Source organism: Pleurodeles waltl, chromosome 9, assembly GCF_031143425.1.
Source record: "Pleurodeles waltl isolate 20211129_DDA chromosome 9, aPleWal1.hap1.20221129, whole genome shotgun sequence".
NCBI classification, from domain to species: Eukaryota; Metazoa; Chordata; class Amphibia; order Caudata; family Salamandridae; genus Pleurodeles; species Pleurodeles waltl.
In genome coordinates, this window is record NC_090448.1 from 140,627,544 (window position 1) to 140,650,753 (window position 23,210).

At 44.3% G+C, this 23,210-nt stretch overlaps 1 protein-coding gene across 2 annotated transcripts in view; it reads left to right on the plus strand.

The window, feature by feature from the left end:
- Nucleotides 1–23,210, plus strand: part of CACNA1D (calcium voltage-gated channel subunit alpha1 D) — a 1,248,477-nt gene that overhangs the window by 645,398 nt on the left and 579,869 nt on the right. For both annotated transcript variants that reach the window (XM_069206436.1, XM_069206437.1), the window contains exon 10: nt 15,450–15,537. In XM_069206436.1, coding sequence (XP_069062537.1) covers nt 15,450–15,537 — 88 coding nt within the window. The remainder of the gene's footprint in view (nt 1–15,449; nt 15,538–23,210) is intronic.

Sequence of the window (23,210 nt, forward strand, 5' to 3'; positions counted from 1 at the left end):
AGACAAAGAACATGCATCACGTTCATGACAAAACAATGTGAAAGGCTTTGTGTAGTCAGGCATACCTAGAGCTGGAGCCCTACACATGCATTCTTTCAATTCAACAAAAGCATCCATCTCATCTCCTTTCAGTTCAATTTGATCCAAGGCATCCTTCTGGGTCAATTTCAGTAAAGGCTTTGCTAGAGTCGAGAAGTTGGGAATCCACTGGCGACAATAACCCACCATTCCCAAAAACTTCCTCACTTCCTTCCTTGTCTTTGGTGGACTCATTTGAAGTATACTCGTTATTCTTTCCTTCATTATTCTCCGTGACCCTTTCTCTATCTGGTGACCCAAGTATTTCACTTTCTTCTGACAGAACTGCAATTTGGAAGGAGACACTTTATGACCATTCCTTCCCAAATGATTCAACAGAGCAATGGTATCGGCTGTGCAGCCACTTTCTGTCTTTGATGCAACCAGTAGGTCATCAATGTACTGTACTAGGGTCGACTCGAATGGCAATTCTAATGCTTCCAGGTCTTTCTTTAGGATCTGATTGAATATTGACGGTGACTCAGAAAACCCTTGAGGAATTCGACACCAACTGTACACTCTGTCTAGGAATTTGAAACAAAAGAGGAATTGGCTGTCCTCATGAAGAGGCACCGAGAAGAACGCTTGTGACAAATCGATGACTGAGAACCACTCAGCATCGCAAGGGACCTGGAACATTATCACAGCTGGATTCGGTACTACTGGGCAGCACTTGACTATGATGTAATTTATTTTCCTCAAGTCCTGCACGAGTCGGACCTTTCCACTCGGCTTTATTAGTCCCATTATTGGCGAATTACATGGACTGCTTAACACTTCCTTCAGTACCCCCTGTTTTACAAATTCGTCAATAAGTTGAGCAACTTTCATGAGGGTATCTTGTGGCATGTGGTATTGTGGGGTCTGGGGAAAGATTGCATTGGGCTTTACAGTCACTTTCACTGGTTCCACTCCTTTCATCAATCCCACCTCTTTCCCTGTCATATCCCACACTTCCCTTCCGACTGTTTCCCGTAATTCAGCTGGAATATCTTCTTCAGTTATCATCGGGAAAAGACAAATCAGAGGATACTCTTCATCTACCGTTTCCATCTCATCCCCCTCTACACTGTCCTCTTCTTCCCCATCACTGCTCGTCTGTATTGTTATTCCTTCGTTCGAACACATGATCGAACAACCCAATTTGCACAATAGGTCTCTCCCTAACAGTGCTATCGGGCTTGAGTCACATACCACAAACTGATGTACCCCTTGATAGTTACCGATGCTGACTGGTATCGGATCTGTTATTGGGTTCGTCAGATGTCTGTTTGCTACTCCCACCACTTGAACTGTCCTCCCTGAGAGTGGCAAATTTGGTACTTCACTGCTCTTAACAGTTGAACGTGTGGCTCCCGTGTCAACCAAGAATGAGACACGATGACCCATTACTCTTCCCTCTACGTACGGACCCTTTTGATCAACTTCCAAGGATGCTGCAAGCACACAATCTCCTTCTTCTTCTGAACTTTCACTCTCCCATACATTGTTTATTCCACTCTCACTGTGTAATGGGAACTGTTGTACGGTGCCATTTGTACTCATTACCTGACCCGAGACCTGTGGAGGAACCATCACTTGTTGCTGACTCATTGGTGCCAAGGGTATTTGCATTTGCTGATTAGGTACCATAGGTAACTGCTGTTGCATTGGCTGCATTTGCGTCATCTGCATACGGGGCATCTGCATCTGCTGCGGCTGCATAGGTTGCAATCCCTGCAACTGATTTACGGTCTGAAAATTTGGGTTTGGACCTCTCAATTTCGGTCTCCTCATTGTCTGAAATGCATTGACATCATTGTTTTGCTGACCAACACCTACACCTACACCTGCACCTGCACCTTCCTGCACCACCATCGGGCACTCGCGTTTCCAATGACCTACTATTCCGCACACGTGACACGGCATCACCTTCTTCATTGCCTGCACACCCGTCACAACAGTGTTTAAATCCGGACCATTATTCACAAAACCTCCTCTACCTCTGCCTCTCGCCTGTGGCTGAAACGCCATGTTTCCTTGCAACTGCGGCTGCTGTTGCGGTACCTGCTGTTGGAACCCTTGCATCCCTTGCAGACCTTGCAGACCTGTCTGAGCTGCCTTAAGCTGCATCATCATCACCTTCTCTTTCAGCCTTTTCTGTTTCACCTCAATTTCGTCGCTACAGTATTTCGCATAATTCAACACCTCATCAATCGGTTTCGACTGCCAGCAAATCAAATGCGACTTTATCATCTGACTTATCTCTGGTCTCAGCCCTTCCACAAATCTGAAGACAAAATGGAGCATGTCCTTCGCCTCTATTGTTTCCGTCCCACTGTAGTTCTTAAACGCCTTCAACAACCTCTCATAGTAACTATGAATCGATTCTTTAGTCTCTTGGGCAGTTCGATCAATCTTCTGCCAATCCACATTTTTCGCGGGTACCTTCGTCTTCAAATGCTCAATCACCTTATAGTACAAGCTCATCACCATAGGTGATGGTGCACCCGTCTCCCTGTCTCTCTCTGGTTCACTTGTCGGCCAACCTACCGCTCTTTTGCAATCCTCCCACAAATCTGCCGGAACCACAATCTCAAACAGAGTGTTCAGGTCTTCCCAGAGACATTTTGCAAGCTTCACAAACCTGTCAGTCTGCTGATACCATTCAATCGGCTTCTCTCTTAGTTTGGGAAAATCGTCCGTAAAAGACTGAATGTCACTTCTGTGCCATGGTACATGTATTAATTTTCCCCCTGCTGTCTCCCTCATTGGTAACATGGTTACTGTTTCGGTGCTTTGTGGTCTTTTCTCATTATGCTCTGTAGCACTGTCCCTCCTCTTTTCCTTCCTCTTTACCCACCTGCTTTCCCACTTGTCTAGACACCTCCACACTTGGGCACTCTGCAGCAATTCTCTAAGGTGTGTCTTCATGCCTGCTGACCTCATGTGTTCAAAATCTGTGGTCCCAAAATCCAACCTGTAGCTTCTGCTCAAGTGTTTCATCTTGTCTATGTCAACCCCGTTTCTGTCAGCTGCTTCCTGCAAGCTCTTATGTACCTTGTTCACTTCCTTCGTAATCCTGGGACATAGATACCTCAGCTCCTCTTCCGTGTAGGACTCTAACCTATTCACACCCATAGTCCCTTCCACCAATTCTTGTGCTTCCATGTTCAACCTGACCCTATTCATATAGTCTTCTCCTTTCCCACTGGCTGAACTTTGTGTGGAATTTAAACTGTTGAACCACTGTGTCAGCTGTTGCGCATTCAACCCCATCAGTGTAGCGTTCACATCGACTGCCATTGATGGTTGCGGCAACTTTTCAGTGTTCGATGTTAGAGGTATTATCAGTGGGGGGCTCGACCTCACCAGCGTTGACTGAGCACATATGGGACTAAACTCCATCAAGGATCCGGGTCCATTTGGCTGAGTTGCTATAGGAGTTATCCCTGGAGTGTTTTCTATGCACCTTCTTTCTGTCCCATTCTGCAGCATTGGTCCCTGACTGCTCATACCTAAGTTAGGCTGACTATACAAAGGTACCGGTGGACCTACAGTAATGGGCAGTGATATCGCATCTGGGTTTTGTCCATTTCCCATGTTCTGAGGCATGTTCATTCCCACACCATGGGTCATCATTGCCGGCATACCCATCTGGCTCCCCGTCATTTGAGCATGTGCTGTTCCCCCTTGTATCTGCTTTTGATGCATCAAAAACTGAGTTGATTCAGCTTGTGCCAATGTCTGGTTGTAACCATTCTGTACTCCCCTTACGGTTGGATCTAGAATCATTCCTGCACTGTTATCACTGTTGTAGTACCCTGGCATCTGCGGCTGATAATTTTCTGCTGGTTTCAACACGGGCACATCTGGATATATTCTCCTAACCTGCGGTATCTGCGGGGTGAACAGTAAACTCGAGTCCTTAGATCCCGATGACGCTCCTGAACTCTGGGTTTCACTGTTCTGTACCGATGCCGGAGGGGCAGAACTGGTACTTGGACCTTGTCCATTCTCCGCATAAGGTGGTGGACGGTCGTTCAGCAATTGCATTATTAACTCCTCATCCTCTAACTCCTCTTCTCTTCTCAACTTTTCCTCGTCCTCTCTATCCTTGGAACGCTTTCTGTCTGTCTTACAGGTAGCTTTCTTACCTGTCTCCTCTTCTTCCTTAGTAATTGCGGGAAACAATTTTATCCCCTGCAATACATCTGACCTCCACACCTTCTGTGCATTATCCCACCTAGCGTCCGCTAGTGTCTTTTCTACCTTTCTCATCCTGGTCTCAAACTTCTTCTGCTGTTGCTGTCTAGCCATTAGTTCCCAAATCGCTAGAGCCTCAAACTGTGCTGGCCTTGGAGGCACCTTCATGTCGTACATCGTGAATCTCAAATTCTCTAGGATCCTTATATTGAATGTCCCATGTATCGGGAACGCTACGCTCCCATGTTTCTCTGTCAACTTGTGCCATTGCTTTAGCCAAAGGCACGGAGCTACCCCCTTCTCTTCCATTACAATGTAAGCTGGTGTACCCTCGGGTGGCGTCTCCTCTCCTACGCTCGCTTTAATGTAAGACTCCCCCTTCATCGCGCTCCTGAATGCTTTAAAGAATTTCATTTTCTCGTCTTTTATTTCACAAAGTTTGTAATCAATAGGTGACTTTAATTCCCGGAATACTCTTCACCTGCCTTTCCCCTTCCAATCGAGCCCCACGGACTGCGTCCAATCCGTGCGCAACCCTTCTCTCCAACCAACCTATCCCAGCGCGGCTCCTAGTGACGTCACACTCACACACACTGCGGCTGACAAAGCCTCGCAGCTAGTCTTCCTTCACTCACCTCCTCTCGTAACAACTTCTTGCATGTATCGCGAGCTACCAAAAATAAAACAGATCTGTCGGTTTACTACAGGAAGGGTAACACAGTCGCTTCAGGACCTTAGGGACCTTTCACTAGCCTCGGCCGCTATTCCGTCTTTCTCGGTCCCCACGTTCGCAAGCAAATCTGACCCGCAGACCTACTCTCAACTTGTCAATGATCTATTCTAGTGCACTTAGAATCTTGTCAAAGCCCGAAGTCGAAGTTTCTTTCACTCCCTAACACACGTACCGACTTGTTGACCACGCCCGATCAACCTACTAAACCGCCCAGACCACAACATGGATCAACATACTCCGGAGTCTCTTGACCTCGCAGGGCCCGTCTCAACAACAACAACCACGTGGACCTTTTTATGCACAAAGCGCCACACGCACATGAAGTTCGACGACTTCCCTACTCTCACACTCGGAGCCGCACCTCCGCTATCTCTATGAAGTTCGACGACTTCACTACTTCTACACTCGGAGTCGCACCTCCGCTGTCCTCTAAAAAGAAAAATCCTCGCAACCTTTTCACACACCCTGCGGCAGTAAGCTGTGCAAGCGCAAAACCCTAACTTCCACTCATACCATCCCTAGTACCGCCAACGCTGTTTCCACACCTCCGTTCTCTCCATTCGCAAGTTCCGAGATCCCGGGAAAGTCGCGGTGGACCTAGCCCATCATCATTCTGTCAATCTGTTTTACCCAAGAAAAATCTAACTCAACTTCTCGAGTGGGGTCTCAAAATGCGTAACCGTTAATTCAACACCATGTACTTTAAGAGTACAAGGTCCCAAAAGACGAAACCATCCTCTGCTACCATCTACTGATAGAGCGGTCCGTACTAGTAATTTTACCTGTTTCCGGACGCTCTTTAGGCCGATGAATCTTTTGACTAAGTGGGAACTCTCTGTACTCTTAATCAATCAATTTTCATTAAAAATCAATAATCAATAACGAACATAAGCAATACCTTGATCAACATAACACTTAACAATTAATCCAGAATACATTTCGGCGAACCCTGACCTTTCAGTCAGGAATAACCACACCAGTTTATTCAAAGTTAGTGTATTTATTTCCCTATATTAACAAAGCTAGCACAATATAAATGTGTCTCAACACTAAATGATAAACATATATGAACATTAATAGCTGTCCATAACGGCGAAACAAGTGCAATCTATGTAGCATTTGAATCACAAGGCATTCGATAATAGCAATGCAAATCACTAGTACGATAATCTGTAATGAACTAATGGCATACATTTAGTCAGCATAACAAGATCTCAAATTGCATCGTGCAGCAAAGGAATCCTCATCTAACCTCAAATTAGCATCGGCATGTGGGACTTCATGCAAAAACAATTTAGCAACATTAATTTAGAAAACTCCTAACTAGGGCTCTTATCAAAATCAGCAGTTGGTTACCTAAAAGAAACACAATGCAATTTTACAATTTCCTTTCATATTTACCAATTACGATCAGCATACAAGGAAGTCTTCGTCTCACAGGTACCGTTCTTCGGTCATCATGGGTACCGTTTCGATCAGCATAGGACGGGGCAAAGGGGCAGGGGTGGACGGGGCAATTGCCTCACGGCGGCAAGGTAAAACTACTACTTCATGCAAGGGGATCAAAATTAAAGTTTCTTGGGCAAGAATCATCTAAAGTCTCTTTCTCTCGATTAGAGAAAGAATCAAAGTCTCTCTCTCAAAATGGCGTCGCAGCAAAGTGGGCCATAATAGCTACGATGTCCAAATGTTCGTAATCGCGGGCAAATGGCTACCTTCTTCTCGTGCACCTGATTTTTATAGACAATAGTTCAAATCCAGTAGGGTCTTCCATTGGAGGGTTCATAGGTTAGCTTCAAATTGTCCAATCAAAAACGACAGTTCTCAAGCTTTTACTTAAGCATACATTATCCTTGGAGATGGGTACGCAAGTTGCAACATAGTATACCAATTAGCTTACTTTCAGAGCTTCCATTGTCCGCACCTGCAGATCGACCTTGGAGTAAAGAGAAAATATGCCAGGCTGGCACGAAACCTTAAGATAAGCATGTGAACGGTTTCTGTGGAAAAGTACAGCTTCAAGCAAAAATACACGTTTATTAGCACAGTGGAAAAATACGAGCATCTAAACCGTCAGACCAGGCAACTAGGCCAAAGCCTCCGCTAAAGTCATGCTAAGCTAAAGCATTTCAAACAAGCAAATCATAGCACACGTTTACGATTATGTCGGATTAGTGCAATTCTAATACACCACGTTATATAAAGCACGCTTATAAATGTTGGCAAACTACTCTGAGGGCACATTTTGTCCCCGTACAATCTTTATTAGTTCGGTTAAAGTCACACATGATTATTTCACACTACGTTTACGCATTAATAAAAGCAAAACCTTCATTTTCTGCTTCATCACACTGCAATGGTGCTCCCTTGAGGCACAAGCACCGCACCCTCAAGAGAAAAGAAGACGGAAAGGAGTCTACCTGCCATCACTGCCTAGCAGAGATCAGAGACTTATCTCAGAGTGTCCTCCCTCACACTGCCTCAAGACAGAGTCGGTAGTGACCCACAACAGGCAAGAGAAGAGTTGCACACCCCAAGAAGCAATCTACCACTGCCACAAAGCAAAGGAAAGAAGATGCATAGTTTTTCCACCGGTCCTTGCAAAAAGGAAGATATGATACCAGACGCCACACCACAGTGAACAAGATGTGACCGTTGTACAATGCCACGTTGTGAAGGAAAGGAAAGGAAAGGAAAGGAGAGACGATTGTGTGACAGACTCGTCACCCTGGAAGACCTGGCAACCACGGATTCACAAGAGCAAAAGATCCCGGCATGGAGAGATGGAGGACGGATCCCAACACCGTAGAGTGCATCTACCAACAAGAGACCACCGGGGAGCGATGATGTCACTGGAGACAGCTCAACGGTCGTACCAACAGTAAGCCACCTGTATGCGCGAACTGTGTACTTGCTCCATGCTTCACAGTGCGACCGTCCAGCGACCTTTCACTGGCTGCTTGAAGCAGATGGCATCACTGCTGGCATCTGCACATGAGGAAAAGAAAGACTGCACTAGCTGTGATGAAGTCCCTCCAATCACCCTCACTTCAGCAACATCAATACCTGTCATCTAGGTCACCTACTGGCAAACAGCAGCATTGCAATGTGCATCATTTGATCCAACAGAAGAGCATCTTAACATCAGTGTGGAATTGTACCACGGCAAAACATCAAGAGACCAACAAGGCACTTCTGATAATGTGTGAGACCAATTGCCCAGAGACTATCTGAGAGCTAACCTGCACCTTGTCCTTATTGGCAAGCGCACAGACTACGTATCATCCACCCTTATGGTTGCATGAATGACTTGGTCACGGCTCCTGTCGGAGAGAGCCTACATCGACCTGCAGATGGCCCAAATGCAGGCCAGCACAGACAACGCTTGTCCCGTGGCAGCCCATTGAAAGGGCCTCAAGGAAATTCCTGAATGAGGAATCCGTCGCGAGAGGTGGCCTGGAGGCTGCTCCACCGATAGGGTATCAGGACGCGCCAGGGCTTCAGAGGAGGACATCACATCACTGCAGAAGTCTTCACAGTCTCCGAGGGATTGGCCTTCATGAAGTCAGGCTATCTCTCGAAGTATCTTTGCAGCAGACTCCACCAATGCTCCTGAAGCACCACGTTTGAACAAGTTGAACTGTTTACACCAACAGCCTCAACACGAGCCCCCACGGGACTTACCCACAGTATGTGAGTGGACACTGAACTAACCAACTGGCTGTCACCGAGTCCGGACTCCGTCCACACATTGTTCGTGCTCAGCAGTAGCTGGTTAAACCAAGGACTTGTGCGAAGATGCCCGGGTGCTTCCAGCTGCATCTGTCCACTGCCATCCTGCGGCCTGCCTCTCGAGACTGAGAGACTGATGTTGGTGTTTAGTTATTTTGGTTTTTTTTACAGGTTGGACTGTGTTTTTGAATAAAGTTTGAGAGGAATGTAGTGTCCTCCAGGGCACATTCTACTGTTTGCTACCCCGACAACCCTATAGGGATGGATTTCACATCCGCCCCACACCCATCCCACACAGGTGTCACCGGTCATGTGACCCTGCCAATAAAGAGGCCCGAGTGCACTTGCTCGGGGGCAGTTAAGTAACCATCATCTTGGTGTCTGTGTCCTTTATCATTGCAGCATGTGGGCCTAGATAGGGCCTACGACATTACAATGTACTCTTGCCTTCATGTTTTTTTTTAATTCTTCACTAACCTGGAAATTACATTTTTTGCAGCGAGAACTGTAACCTTTTGTGCCAAAAGTTTTTTTTTAATGATACGAGATTTTATCCCCTCATCCTCCCTGCTGGAGAAGAAGGTGCATCAATTAAAAAAGTATGCATATTATAGAAGTTTTAGCTTTTTTCTTGTAAATGTAAATGCCCACATTTAGAAAGCCAGGTGCCTCCTCTGTCTCATTGTACCACTCGAACTTACAATTGTCTGACCCTTAATATCATTAAGTGGCCTGCCCACGCTCAAACAGTACTTCAAGTGCGAGAACTTGCGTCAGTGACAAAATCTTCTGTCTCAAAGCCGATGCGCAACAATAAAATTTCATGTCACCCAAGGGGAACAGCAGATGGAGGATAGGTTTACTTTTTAAGTTTCAAAACTGCATTCCCATTATTGATGTAAAAGTCTAGAACATCCTGTTTGCTACATAAATGCATAGTAGCCAGTTCTGTTTGGTGCTTAATGTGTTGTTTAATGTTTTCATACAGGCACAGATATCCTTTCCTGTATATACTTAAAACTTTAATTTCGGTGGGCCATTTCCCTCATTTTGTCAGTTGTTGTTTAAAACAATAATAGTTTATGGTTTAGTTTTACTGCTAATCATTGCTCATCATATCCTCGCCTCACATCTTTATTGGCTGTGCTCTAATATGTCTATGTGGCTATTTGTTGTATTGCTGCCTTGCTGCTGCTGCTGCCATCTGGTGTGTGAACGCTGGGAATGCGTGAACGGTAACACCAGGGGTTACACTGGCAGACTTGTTGGGGGAAAAGAAGAAATCGCGATTTAAGTGCTTTAACCGTTCAGAAACACATGGTAACGTTTGTTTTGTGTGCAGTTTGGTCTTTTCTTCTTCCGCTCTGCGTGCATTTGCTTGCGGAGTGTATTCCAGCGGTGTGTTCACCATGCATGCAATCTTTTCTGTAAAGCATGTTTTCATACTACTTTAGCTGGCATTTTCAAATCTTTAGTATGTACGTTGTCTTTTTTCTCTGCGAGTGATTTCTTTGTGCAGTCAAAAAATCGAAATTATTCGTAATTAATTTCTTGATTTTGTAAAAGTAACCATTAGTTCAACCTAGACGTTTAAGATATTTGTTCTTTTTTATTTATGACTGAAAATCCATATAATTCATCCCCATTCGATTCTGTAGTTGTAGATCTGTTTGGATAGCTTGCATAGCGCAATGCATAAGAGAGTTACTTGCAGCCAACCCCTGAATGTTTTAGAAAGGGGGCTCAGCCTACTGCCATACCCAACGGTTATAAAGACTCAAGGTGCCAGGGCACAATCAACAATCTATGATAAGAGCCAAGGGTCCTGTGGGACCTTTACATTTTAGGTCTTGGATACAGACAACTTTGGCTGTTTTCTTGTTCTCTCCCACGTAAGCTACTTTAACCCTTTACTTTTCCCTTCTGCCTCTCCTTCGATCTCCGTGTTGCTTCCACCCCAACCCTCCCATCGCTTTCCCCAACCCTCCACAACCCATTCATTTTTTTTAAATATCCCCAGCCCTGCTCTTCCATTGACCCGAAGCCTCCTATTTTGTACACCCTACCCTGATCCTATCCAGCTTTAGTTTTTACTAATTAATTTAACTTTTAGACTCCAGTTGCGCTATTGGCAGAAGTCCATCTTAATTTTATTTTTTTACGAATTTCAAGATGGCCGCCAACGAGTGCAGTGCACATGCATGGGCGATGGGCATCTAGAAGCGGGTTTGCATTATTTTAACAAAGCCATTCAAGCATAGTCGCTGCAGATACCTGCACATCCATCACATCATTCTTTAATTGGGTTTGTTAAAAATATTACAAATCTATTCTAAAAGTGCTCCCCTCAATACCAGGGCATCTACTGTGGCCATCTTTCAATGGTTGTTATTGTTAGCGCATCTGACCTTAAAGAGTAAACTTACGAAGGGACATGAATAGGTTGATGAACCTTTTGACTATTCTTAAGATGATCCCACCATATATCCCATACATGCAGATTAATAATCAATAACAATCAATAACATTAGCAATTAGTAAGAGACAGTAATTATCACACACCATGACCTTGCAGTCATGAACAACCACACCTTTCGGTAAAAGTTAGAATATGTATTTCCCTATATTAACAATGCTAAAGTAATGTAGGTTAATCTCAAAATCAATTGATAAACATATAAACATACAGAACCAACACTGGCTGTCCAAAGCAGCAAAAGAAACGCAATCTAATCAAGGCCTGAGCTAATAAACATTCCAAAGTTACAGTGCAAATCAATAGTAAGAATAACCGTGCAAACAATATTACATACATTTATATGCAGAAAAAAAAAGACATCAGTTGTTACTTCATATAGCAAACTTCACCAGTAAGAACCCTAACTAACATCAGATTAGAATTAGCATGTGTGAGCTTCATGCAAAACAATTTAATCAACACCAATTTGGAAAACATCTAACTATGGCTCTATCAAAATAGCGGTTGGTACCTAGAAACAAAAGCAATTAGACACAGCAAACAACATCATAGTCAATATACCTATCCTCAGTTTGGATCAGTAAGCTGTGACAGTCTTCGTCATCAGGACCTCAGTTCAGTCAGCAAGGCGTCAGAATTCAGCATCAAAGTTCAGAAAAGGCAAAGTCTCTTTAAGCAGTAAAGTTAAGCACGTCTATTCTCAAGACGGTAAAGAATGTAATGGCGGTACGGTAAACGGAAAATGGGCAAATTGTATCTTCTTTTCAGTGCACTCCGGCTAAGTTAGATTTCCTTCAAGGACTCTTTTCTTAGAGCTATTATAGTATGCCCTGTAAATGAACACAAGAAATTTTATCAAGTGTTGCTATTACTGTCCATATATTTCTCAGATGGAATTCAGATCCACACTCATTAGTAGGATTTCCTTATACAGCACTACCAGGGAAGAAGAGCACATGGTTGGATCTCCTTGGGAAGACAATATGTGAACACTCGATATGAGATCGCAAACTCCCACTGCATTGTTGGGTCACTATGATCTCACTCCAGGAATCCCAAAACCAAGTGAACTATTTAACAAAAGAAAAGAAGGAAGACTTACAGGATATCAGGAAGTGAAGTATGATCACTTTGGAAAACATCATATGTGTAGGAGATTATATTTCTGTTCTTCTTTCTATCTTTGAATACTGTCATGTGCATTCAATGGCACAAGCCTCGTGGCTGAGATAGCAAAGCAAAGAATTCTATACTTTCTCATCTCATGGTGTGCTTTCTTTGACTGCAAGATGATTACAATTAGAAGATAGAAACTGAAGCACCAACTTTAGTCATTCTTTTTGTAGATGTGGATTATTTTACAAATTCCAGTTTAAAGGTTACTGTTACAGTAACAACATCAACACTATAAAATAATTTTACTAGTGGAATCATCCATTTAGAAGACGTAGTAACCAACAAACCCACCCACCACTCGGAAGAAAACCAGCAACCCCTAAGATGTGACTCTATCATCTTGCCCCCAATGTTCATTCAGCAGACGTCAATTAGAACATGCCTACCTGCTGGATGAATTAAAACACGTCTTCAGCACAGATGGGGATGACTCCATCATTGAACTCTAATGTGATCAGAAAATTTGAAATGTACAAACACAATGCGGAATGGTCATGGGCATAACATGTGAGCCCATGTGTAAAAATTTATTCAAGGTAATTTTTTAAAAAGAATGCTTCTGAAATGAGACTCGCATGTCCTAAAATTGTGTTCTTGCATAGGAACAAAGAAGACTTGATCACGCTTTGGCAAAGGGCGTGACAACTTTACTCAAATATCTGCTGTTTCTTAACACCATCAACTACAACAGTCAACTAAACAAAAACATCAGAACTACACATTTAGCATTCCTAGATATTAAATTACTTTTTAAAGCGGCCCTTCACACTCACAGCTCCATAGGAAAGAAGCATCATTCAACTCAGCCATGCACATGGAAAGTGTTGATCCTTCCCATCGGCTCAAGACCTTTTTCATAAGAAAACTCTTTAGAATCAGAAAGCACTGCACAGAGGTTGCAGTATTTCATGACAAAGCTTATCATTCTGTTTGGATGTGTACCTTATATGGCTTGTCTATTTGCCTTGAATTACACCCGATTTAGATGGGGCTGATGTATCTAGTGTCTGTTGTTTATGCTTTTTTACCTTCTGATTACACATGAACATTATTACTATCTCAGAACGGCCCTGGGGTTTGCAGTATCTATGGATTAAAAGTGCTAGTAAGTGAAAAACCTAGCACATCACAGAGTTGCAGCATCATAGATTTTTCCGTGTTTCATAGAATAAGAGAGAACTTAGGCTGGGCCATATTAGAGAACATGTCCGACGGGCACAACAGACCTTTCTGCCTGTATTTTCTGCCTGTGTTTATTAACCCTGGGCAATTTAGAATTACTGAGGAAGGTAAGAAGCATATGTGTAATGTCTTCGGTAACTTCCAGAAAACTAACGCCTGCACCATGTGAAGTGGTCATTTCCTCTATTGCAGAGGGGTAATTTCCCTTGCAAATCAGGAAATAATGTGCCCAATCCCCAGATACATATTCCTAATGCAGGTACTTGGGAAAAGTGGTCATGAAGGAGCACACTAGCCAGTAATATCAGAGTACTGATAAAAGAAATGTCCCAAAGACTCAAGGCGGAAGCAGGTAGGCCTGATAACAACTTCCAGAAGAACCTATACAGTTCTTATCACTGAGGTGACTATTAATTGCCCCTGAAGAACCACACGTTCTTACTGCACCCTCTGTGAGAATACTGATGAGGACATTTTTCTGATGGCATGGCTTTCACTTCACACCTAATCACAACGTCCTAGATGAAAGCCAGGTTAAGGATTATTCCACACTGAGGCGTGATTCAGAACTGGCAATCTCACATGGCAGATGTCCACAATGTTCTCCATCGTTGGCATTCTAAAGTAAAAAGAATATTATTATAAAACTAGTTTTACATGGGTCTTATAAAAGCCTTGCTGTTCAGCACATTATCGTGGCCTGTTTTGCCACGTTTCATTTGATTTTCAGCTTTGTGTTATATTTGTATTGACGTTTCTTTGCGTGCTCAAGAAAAACCCCTCCCACAACACGAAGCTACTGCAGACAGTAATTCGATTGACTAGTCTGCCTGCTCACTTTAAGACAGTGCTTAATTTGAGCTGGTGGTTCCCGGTGGGCAGGACCGGCACTTATTTTTGGGGACAGGTACTTATTTTTCTGCATCATGCATTTACTGCTAGCAAAAGACACATATAGGAAAGAAGGAGGAAAAGAAAAACGAACAAGCGTCACAAAGAGAGAAAGCAGAAAGCTCCAAGAGTGAGGTAAAGGGGCAGGGGGTAGCTGTAAATGGATTAAAAGACCCAAGATAGCTTTAGTATTACGCTGCCTCAGTATTCTGCGCTCGCACGTTTAATTGCAGCAGCCACGTGTTTCTTTTGGTGGGCTTTGGGCACCAGCACGTTTTTATTTTCAAATTAAGTACTGCTTTAAACAATAAAGTTGTTGGCATAAAATAAAGTCTGAAAGCACTGTCAGGTCAGCAACATTTCACGTTTTCCCTCCAACTTCTGATATCCTGAAACTGTAATTTCAAAACACTTTAGTTGATCCAGCGACTAGAACACGGTCTACTGATTGAGTTACTGGCTTCTATATATGTTTTATTTTATTTATCTATTGTACTTGGCGCTTTAAGTCTCACTCAAATAGTTTTACGCCGCCGTTTCAAAGCGCTCATTGTGGTAGTGTGCAGTTTAGTGTAGCCAAAAAAGAAAACAAAAACACCCACATTTCTAATATTTATTGTCGTGTGATATTATCAAGAGTTTGAGGTGAATAAATGAGTGTCAAAGGCAACACTGGACCCCACTGCATTTTGCATTTTCTCTAAGGTGCTACCTTTTGCTTTTCCAAAAATAAACATGCCACTGGCAAGTGGCTCCACTCCAGCATGCTCATGTTTGCAATTTAAAGGGGTAAAATTCGCCTCTATTTCAGAAATGGAACAGAATGTGTTTTCCGAAATCTTTTGTTAATATTGATTATACTGTTTCTTAAGGTTTATTATGTTATGGGGCTAGACAATGATAACATTTTGTAAATTTCGAAACGGATGTACTTAAACTTGTAAACAAGTTAATTAATATATAATTTATTGATCTGCTGGTCTTCTACAACAGCTAGTATGCCCACGAGTGAAACTGAATCTGTCAACACAGACAACGTGGGTGGAGATGGCGAAAATGCAGGATGCTGCGGCAGTATGTGGTAAGCAGAGATCCAGTTCTTTGTGCAATTTTAAAGAAAACCAGTTGCATAACCATGTATACTGGGAAGCCACCTCGGAATGCTAGGATTTACTCTAAAATAAAATATTCTAGGAAATAGTAACAGAAACATAGTAATGGTTCTTTTATAAAGATGATATATCAAGCAAGTAAGGTCAGGACGCAGGCCATTTGCAGGGGTAGTTCCAACCTTCACATAGCACTCAGCACCTTCAGACTGTATTGGGGTTATGCAGATGTGCCCAAGTGGTCAACGTTGTGAAGTAGTAGTGTGAATGAAAGCTTACCAGCTAAATTCTGCCATGCCTGGATAGGATAAGGGACCCTTATAAACGGGAGCGTGAGTCTTGTAACATCTGTATTAGAGGTCCCCTCAACGACTTGGAAATCCTGGCATTGTTACCCAAATAATGTCTCGAAGTTGTTTTAGTTTGTTCATGTCACTGGTATTAACACTTTTCAGCATGTTCTGGCACGCCCTGGTGCAAATTTAGTGGACAACATTGAGAAATGGCTGGTGAGATGTGCTACCTTTATAATGACAACTCAAACTTTTATATAACATACCTTTGCTGATTGAAAAACCTCCAGGCTCTGAACTGCTTACAGCTGCAGGCTTGTTGACAACAAGCAAGTCTTAAGTAGCATCCTAACATGGATTTTAAAAGAGCTTTTTCTAATGATAGGTAAGTTTAGAGTTTAGATTGTTTACTTTCACCTCCCCATCTATAAGCCTTGAATATGTAGATATACACAAACACACACACACATATATGAGTGCGTGTCGTTAATGGGACATTATAGTTAGGAAATACAATTTTAAAAACCTTAGAAATTCACTGAAAAAAACAAAGATTACTGGGACGTTATAGTTAGGTTTACATTTTACTCATACAAAACCAGTGAAATTCAGCAGTTATAGTTACCTGAGCTAACTATAATTTACCCCCGCAATGCACTGCTTATGACCTCACATATAACATCACTCAGGACATGGTCAGTGACATCACTGATGACATCATACACAGAAGCACTCACACAGTCACTAACACCCCTATAATACCTCTCATACACCCCCTCACACAACCACTCACATACCCATTCGCAAACCCATACAAATACTCACACAACCACTCACTGTTCAATAGTCACTCACGCACCCACTCACTCATACGGGCAGTCACACAACCACTCACGCACACATACAGCTACTCATACAACCAGTCACTTACCCATACAGCCACTCACAGAGCCACACACTCACCCATACAGCTACTTGCACACCCACCTACTCACCTATACATAGCCTGTACTCGCTTCCTGGGAGTGGAGTTCATGTTTGATTTGACATGACAGGAGCTGTCAAAGCTCCCGCCAAGTCAGAGCAAAAGCTATGTCCCAGGTTTGGGCACCCCGGGACATAGATGGAGCTGGCCCTGGGGGGTGGTTGTCCCCATGGCCATTAATGGCTCCAGGAGAGGGGTCATGCAGCCCCCCCTATTTAAGGTTAATGAATAGGGAGGCCACAGGGACCTCCCTCCCCCAATCCCTCCCTATTTATTTAATTTACAGCTCTGGGGAGTTGGTATTCCCCGTGTTTCGGTGGTGGTGGGGTCCGCGTGGCCACCACTTTTCATTTAATTGACCGCCCCAGTGTGAGAAAACAGGGCTGATTGCAGAGGCCCCCTAACTTTTTGCTTCAGTTTTTCACTTTTTGCTGGCGTTTTCCTGACTCTGAGGGTGCTCTGGGTACTGCTAACCAGTCCCAGGGCCTGTGCTCTGTGTAAAATGAGTGTACAAATTAGGGTAATTATAATTGGCTATGTCAGCCTACCTAGATAGATATAGTATATGGTAGGGTATGTAGGTTTAGGGACGCCAGCATAGGTGGTGCACCCATAGGTGCACTGCTGAGGTGCCCAGGCTCATTTTAAAGGCAGGTCTTAAACTAAAATTGTATACAAATTCGATTTTGGAATTAAAAGTACTTCCAAAGTCTTAAACTACCTTATTTTCACATACAAGTCACCACCAATCTGTGCCCTATGTGCCCCTGGGTTTGGGTGCCATGTAACTATAAGCAGGGACCTTATAAAAATTGTTTATAAGCCCTGGTGAGGGGAAATAGCCAAACTTGTTTTCCCCTCACTGTAGCGAATGGCCTCCTTAGGCTAAAATGGGGAGACTTTATTTTCAATTAACAAAGTCCCATAAGTGACAGATACCTTGAGTTTTGTATCAAATTAATTGTTATAATAAATCCTGCAACTTGCCATTGTTGGATTTATTATAACTAGTACAGTGAAAGAGTTTTAAAACTCTACCTGAAAGTTGCCAACTTCAGCTCTGTAGTGCCCTTCATTGATTGACCAGCCTCTGGCAGCCTTGCCTGCCTTGATGTGGTGGGAAGTGGCCTGGGCTGAACACAAAGGATGTCTCTGGGGAGGAGATCTGCCTCAGCAGATGGTCAAACAGGATGGGGGAGTGCATCCAAACTGGTCTTCAAAGGCAGGGAAGGACATTAGGAGCAGCTCAGGACCTCCCTCAGATCCTGCCACCCCAGATTAGATTAGGAGAGGTGTGTGATTAGGATTTTTAGCTACACCAGTGGGTGGGCCCAATCAGATCTAACCTCCATAAATCACTTTCAGCCAGGATGGAGTTTTGAAGAATGTTGCTCCCTGTGAGTGATTTTTGCCACACTTCCCAGGAAGAGGTCATCAAAGGGGGAAGGAGCCTGTGTGTGATTGGACAACCAGGACCCCCCCTGCTTTCCACCCCAGGGGCAAGGATAAATATGGCAGAGCTGAACCCACACCTTAGATCCACACAAGGAACAAGACAAAGAAGAAGAAGGACTGCCCTGCTGGACCCCTGACCGGCACCTGGACACTGTACTCTGAAGGACTACACCAGCTGCACACTTGGGCATCACTTAAATAACTTTTGCCTGTCTTCTACTGCTTCAAAAAGGGACTTCCTGTTTGCTACAGTTACAGAGGAGCTTCCAAGAGTCCCCTTTAGCAAGTCCTGCAAGCAGAACCCAGCTGACCAGTGTCCAGTGGGCATTTGAGTATTCTGGGAACTGTAGTCCCAACTCCCAAGGTGCAACTCAGAGCTTCTGGAACCTTGGATCAATTTACGGACACTTCAAGAACCCAAAAAGGACCTCTGGAAGAAGATCCAGAAGTTTGGAGACATTTGGTGCAATGCCATTATTTGAAGAGGTGCATTGTGGGAGTTGTAGTCCTACACCCCAAGGGGCAAACCAAAGCTTCTGAACCCTTGGCTGTTGCTGTGGACCACTGTTCTGAACCAAGAAGCACTTCTGAAAGTGAGAGTAACATTTTTAACTCATGGGTGGCCTGAACTCTAGACTTTGTCTCTTTCCAGTGTGACCTTTTTTTACCCCTTTGAGCGCTAGTTGCTTCTATGCACTAGAAAACATAAATTCTTAAAAAATCCATATGTCCGGTTCCCCTTATCCGAGTTTAATCATTTTGGTGTCATTTTAAAGATATAAATATAATCTGTTTTTATAAATTGGTGTTGGATTTGTATTATGTTTTGTGTTTTACTTATTTACTGTCCTGTGATTTTAAATGCTTCACACACTTGACAAGAGACCGTGCTTGTTTTATTTTTTCATTTTTGCGGCGAATTCAGAATTTTACAAATTTGTTGCTACCATTTTTAAAAAAATAGTTTTTGCCCTGCCCAGGTCCCTCTGGGAAAATAATGCGAGGCCCCCCTCCCAATATTCTCATTCAAACAAATCAATTATATTAAAACTCCAGTGAGTATTTTTGATGAAGACACATCCTTGAAATTCAACACAAGTTTTGCAATGTCCAATCCTCTCAAAAAGTTTATTGAAATAAATCTTCAAATCCCACGGCAAACATCCATGGAAATACACTCCAAGCCAGCCAACACGTGTTTCGTCATGGGAAACCCTTGAGTCCCAAATGACTTCTTCAGGGCTTATACACGCGCTATCCAAAACAACAGAAAATCCTCCCCGTTTTTGTTGCTGATGTCAATATTGTGACAATTAAATAATTTGTTTGCGCCTCATTTTGAAGACCCTGCTTTATATATGAGAGTTTGAAGTATAATTGTTTCCATCCAGATACCATCAAAAGACTAATCCGCTTGATGGCGGCGTTCCCTTATTCGGAACGCGTCTTGCGAGTCCCAAGATGGCTGCCAACACTTCCTGGTTGAAGTGTTGGCAGCCAATCAGAGCTCTGCATTTCCCTGCACGAGGTTGGTATTCTTTGTGAAGTGATTGGGGAGGATCCGTGGTCCTAGATATACAAATTTGGATTTCCTTAAATTTCTCAACAACTAATGGACGGATGTACACCAAAAACCGGAAGCACAGTCTGTGGAACAAAATCTAGCTATCTGCCAAATTTGGTGTAATTCCGTCCAGCATTTCAGGCTGTAGTCGTGTTCGAAACACCTATGGGAATTAACATGAGAAACACACATTTTTTTAACCCCCGTTTTTCTTGACCCCGCTTGATGGATGACTCTTACATGCGCAGCAAGAATTACCAGCACACTTCTTTTTGAAGATGTTGTGAACATGTGTCAAACGGCACCAAAGATATAGACAAGTCAGAAAAACTACTTTCCTATGGAAACATGGTCCTAACTATAAATACCTACTGACAGCCGCCAGTAGGTAATATATACATATATATATATATATATATAACCTACTTGCAGTAGCCATTAGGTAGTTATAGTTTCAGGACGATCCATCAGGCGGGTGCTGAGAAAAAGGATGTCTCAAAACGCACTTTCCCCATGCAATTTCCCTCAGGTATTTAGAACACGACTACTGCCAGAACCTCTAATATGGAATTACACCAAATTTGGCAGAAAGCTAGATCTTGGTCCTGAAAGATCTCTTTTTGTGGTTTGGTCCAAATCCATCCAGTTCTTTTTACATTAATAAAGAAAGAAAAAAATTGTTTGACTATAGACGCAGGCCCGACAGATCTCAGGCTGCCAATACCTCAACCAGGAAGTGCTGGCATCCATAATGGGACTCAGGCTTAGCCATGTCTAAAAAAAAAATAAGTAAAATAAAATGAGAAGGGGGAAGTGATCTCCCAGGACTGGTGATGGGATCCCCCAGGGATACTATTGAGGTCTATGAAACCCTAGCCTTTATCTGCAAGGCTTTCTGATAAGCCCCACCTGCACCTGAGAGAACAAGCAGGGTCCTTTACACAGGGAAGAGCTTGATTGTTTCCTGTCTCCCGCCCTCTGTGTGCCCCCTCTACCCACAACCCATTTGAGATTCAGTGAATACGTGCATTATGCATGGTACACTGGCATTGACAAGGGCCACTGGTTCCAGTTAGCACGGACTCATCGATGGTGCAGTTTGGAAAATTCCCAACAAGCTGGCGCCTCTGAGAGTCTTGCAAGGTGGGGTCATACCCTTGTCAGGCAGAGCTTGACCTCTTGCTGACTGCACCCGCCCTACTAAACTTCAGTGGCTCATGTTTGCTTGGAATTGTCTTGGTTTTCATTAGGATAGTGGCAGGTTGTGCCCAGGCCTCACGAGTCTTCTGATTAACTCAACCAGCCGCTGTTTTCCCTAAAAATGTATGCCCTCTCGCCCCACAACCTTGAAAAATCTGTTACTGAGGACGAAAACTACCTGTTTTGTAATACAGCTTCCCCGATAGCACACAACAGCGGCGGTAGGAAAGGGCAACTGGTGGCATGGTTACTCCCCTACTTTTTGCCTGATGTTGATGCCAGCTTTGATTGAAAGTGTGCTGGGATCCTGCTACCCAGGCCCCAGCACCAGTGTTCTTTACCAAAATCTGTACCTTTGTTTTCACAATTAGCACACCCATAGCACACAATTAAGTACATTGTAAAAGGTACCCATAGTACCAAGGGCCCTGTGGAAAAGAAAGATCCCCAGAGGCTGCAGCTGGTATTATGCCACCCTAGGGGACCCCTTGCCTTTGCAGCTTGTGTGTGCTGGTGGGAATAAAAAGGCAAAGTAGACATGGCACCCCTCTCAGGGTACCATGCCCACAAACCACTGCCTGTGGCATAGGTAAGACACCGCTCTAGCAGACCTTACATTCCTAAGGCAGGGTGCACTATACCACAGGTGAGGGCATAGTTGCATCAGCAATGTGCCCCTGCAGTGTCTAAGTTCATTCTTAGACATTGTAAGTGCAGTGTAGCCATATTGAGTATATGTTCTGGGAGTTTGTTACTATGAACACCACAGCTCCATAATGGCTTTCCTAAATACCTCTATCCACAATACACCCAAACTAATGCTAGTGTGGGATTTATTGATAAATGCACCCAGATGGCATCTTAGTGATGCCCACTGTATGTTGACTAAACTGCTAGTGCAGGACGGACCAGTCTGTGCCAGCCTGCCACTTTCAGACAAGTTTCTGACCACATGGGGGAGAGCCTTTGTGTTCTCTGTGGGCAGAAACAAAGCCTGTCCTGGGTGGAATACCTCCCCCTCAGGAACTGTAACACCTGGCGGTGAGCCTCAAAGGCTTAAGCCTCGGGTTGCAGTGCCCCAGGGCACTCCAGCTGGTGAAGTTGCCACCCCCCCCCCCCGGTCAAAGTCCCACTTTTGGCGGCAAGTCCGGCAGGAAAATTAGGGAAAACAGGAGGAGTGACCACCCTAGCTAGGACCACCCCTAAGGTGTCCAGAGCTGAGGTGACCCCGTCCCTGCAGAATCCTCCATCTTGGTTTGGAGTACAGGGACCTATAGGGTTAGGTTTGTCTCCCCCTCCTCAAAGGGAGTGGACACAAGAAGGGTGTAGGTTCCCTCATGGACAGTAGTCATTGGCTATTGCCCTCTGACTCCTGAAATGCCTCTAAATCCAGGATTTAAAGGCCTCCCTGAACCCAGCTCACCAGATTCCTGGTGACCTGACAAGAAAGAAGAAGGACTGCTAAGCTAAACCCCCAGCAGAGAAGAAGGAAGACGCAAACTGACTTGGCCCCAGCCCTACCGGCCTGCCTCCTGCTTCAAAGAACCGGCAACAAGAAGGTGACACATCCTGCCGTACCAGTGACCTCTGCCAAGCTCCAGAGGACTGCCCTCTACCCCAGAGGACCAAGAACTCTGAGCTCCAGAGGACAGCGGCCCTGTCCAAAAAGAAACTTCACCAAGACTCCAGGACCTCCCCGAATCCGCGAATCCTGACCACACTGCACCCGATGTGCACAGCCCGTGTCCAGGTGGCCCAACCAGCTAGTGATGATCCCAGGGTGATTTCAATCAAGTGCCCACCCTGGGTTGACCTCTCCTGCCCCTCACGCCGCCGCATGCAGTGTGAATCCAGAGGACCCCGTCCCCTGACTCAGAAAGCTCAGGACAAAGATATACGATGCCTAAAGGTACACTGCACCCGCAGCCCCCAGGCCTTGGAGAACCCGACCACTGTTGCAGCAACGTTCAGCAGGCATCTGTAATACTTGTCTAGCCTGAGGTTTTCCCGAACCGACCCCCTGCCTGCACCATCTAAGTGACCCCTGGGGTCCCCTCATAGAAAAGCATTGGGAGCCTAACTCTCTATTTGCACCCTGCACCTAGCCACCCCTGTGCTGCTGAGGGTGTTGTTTGGTGCCTACTTGTG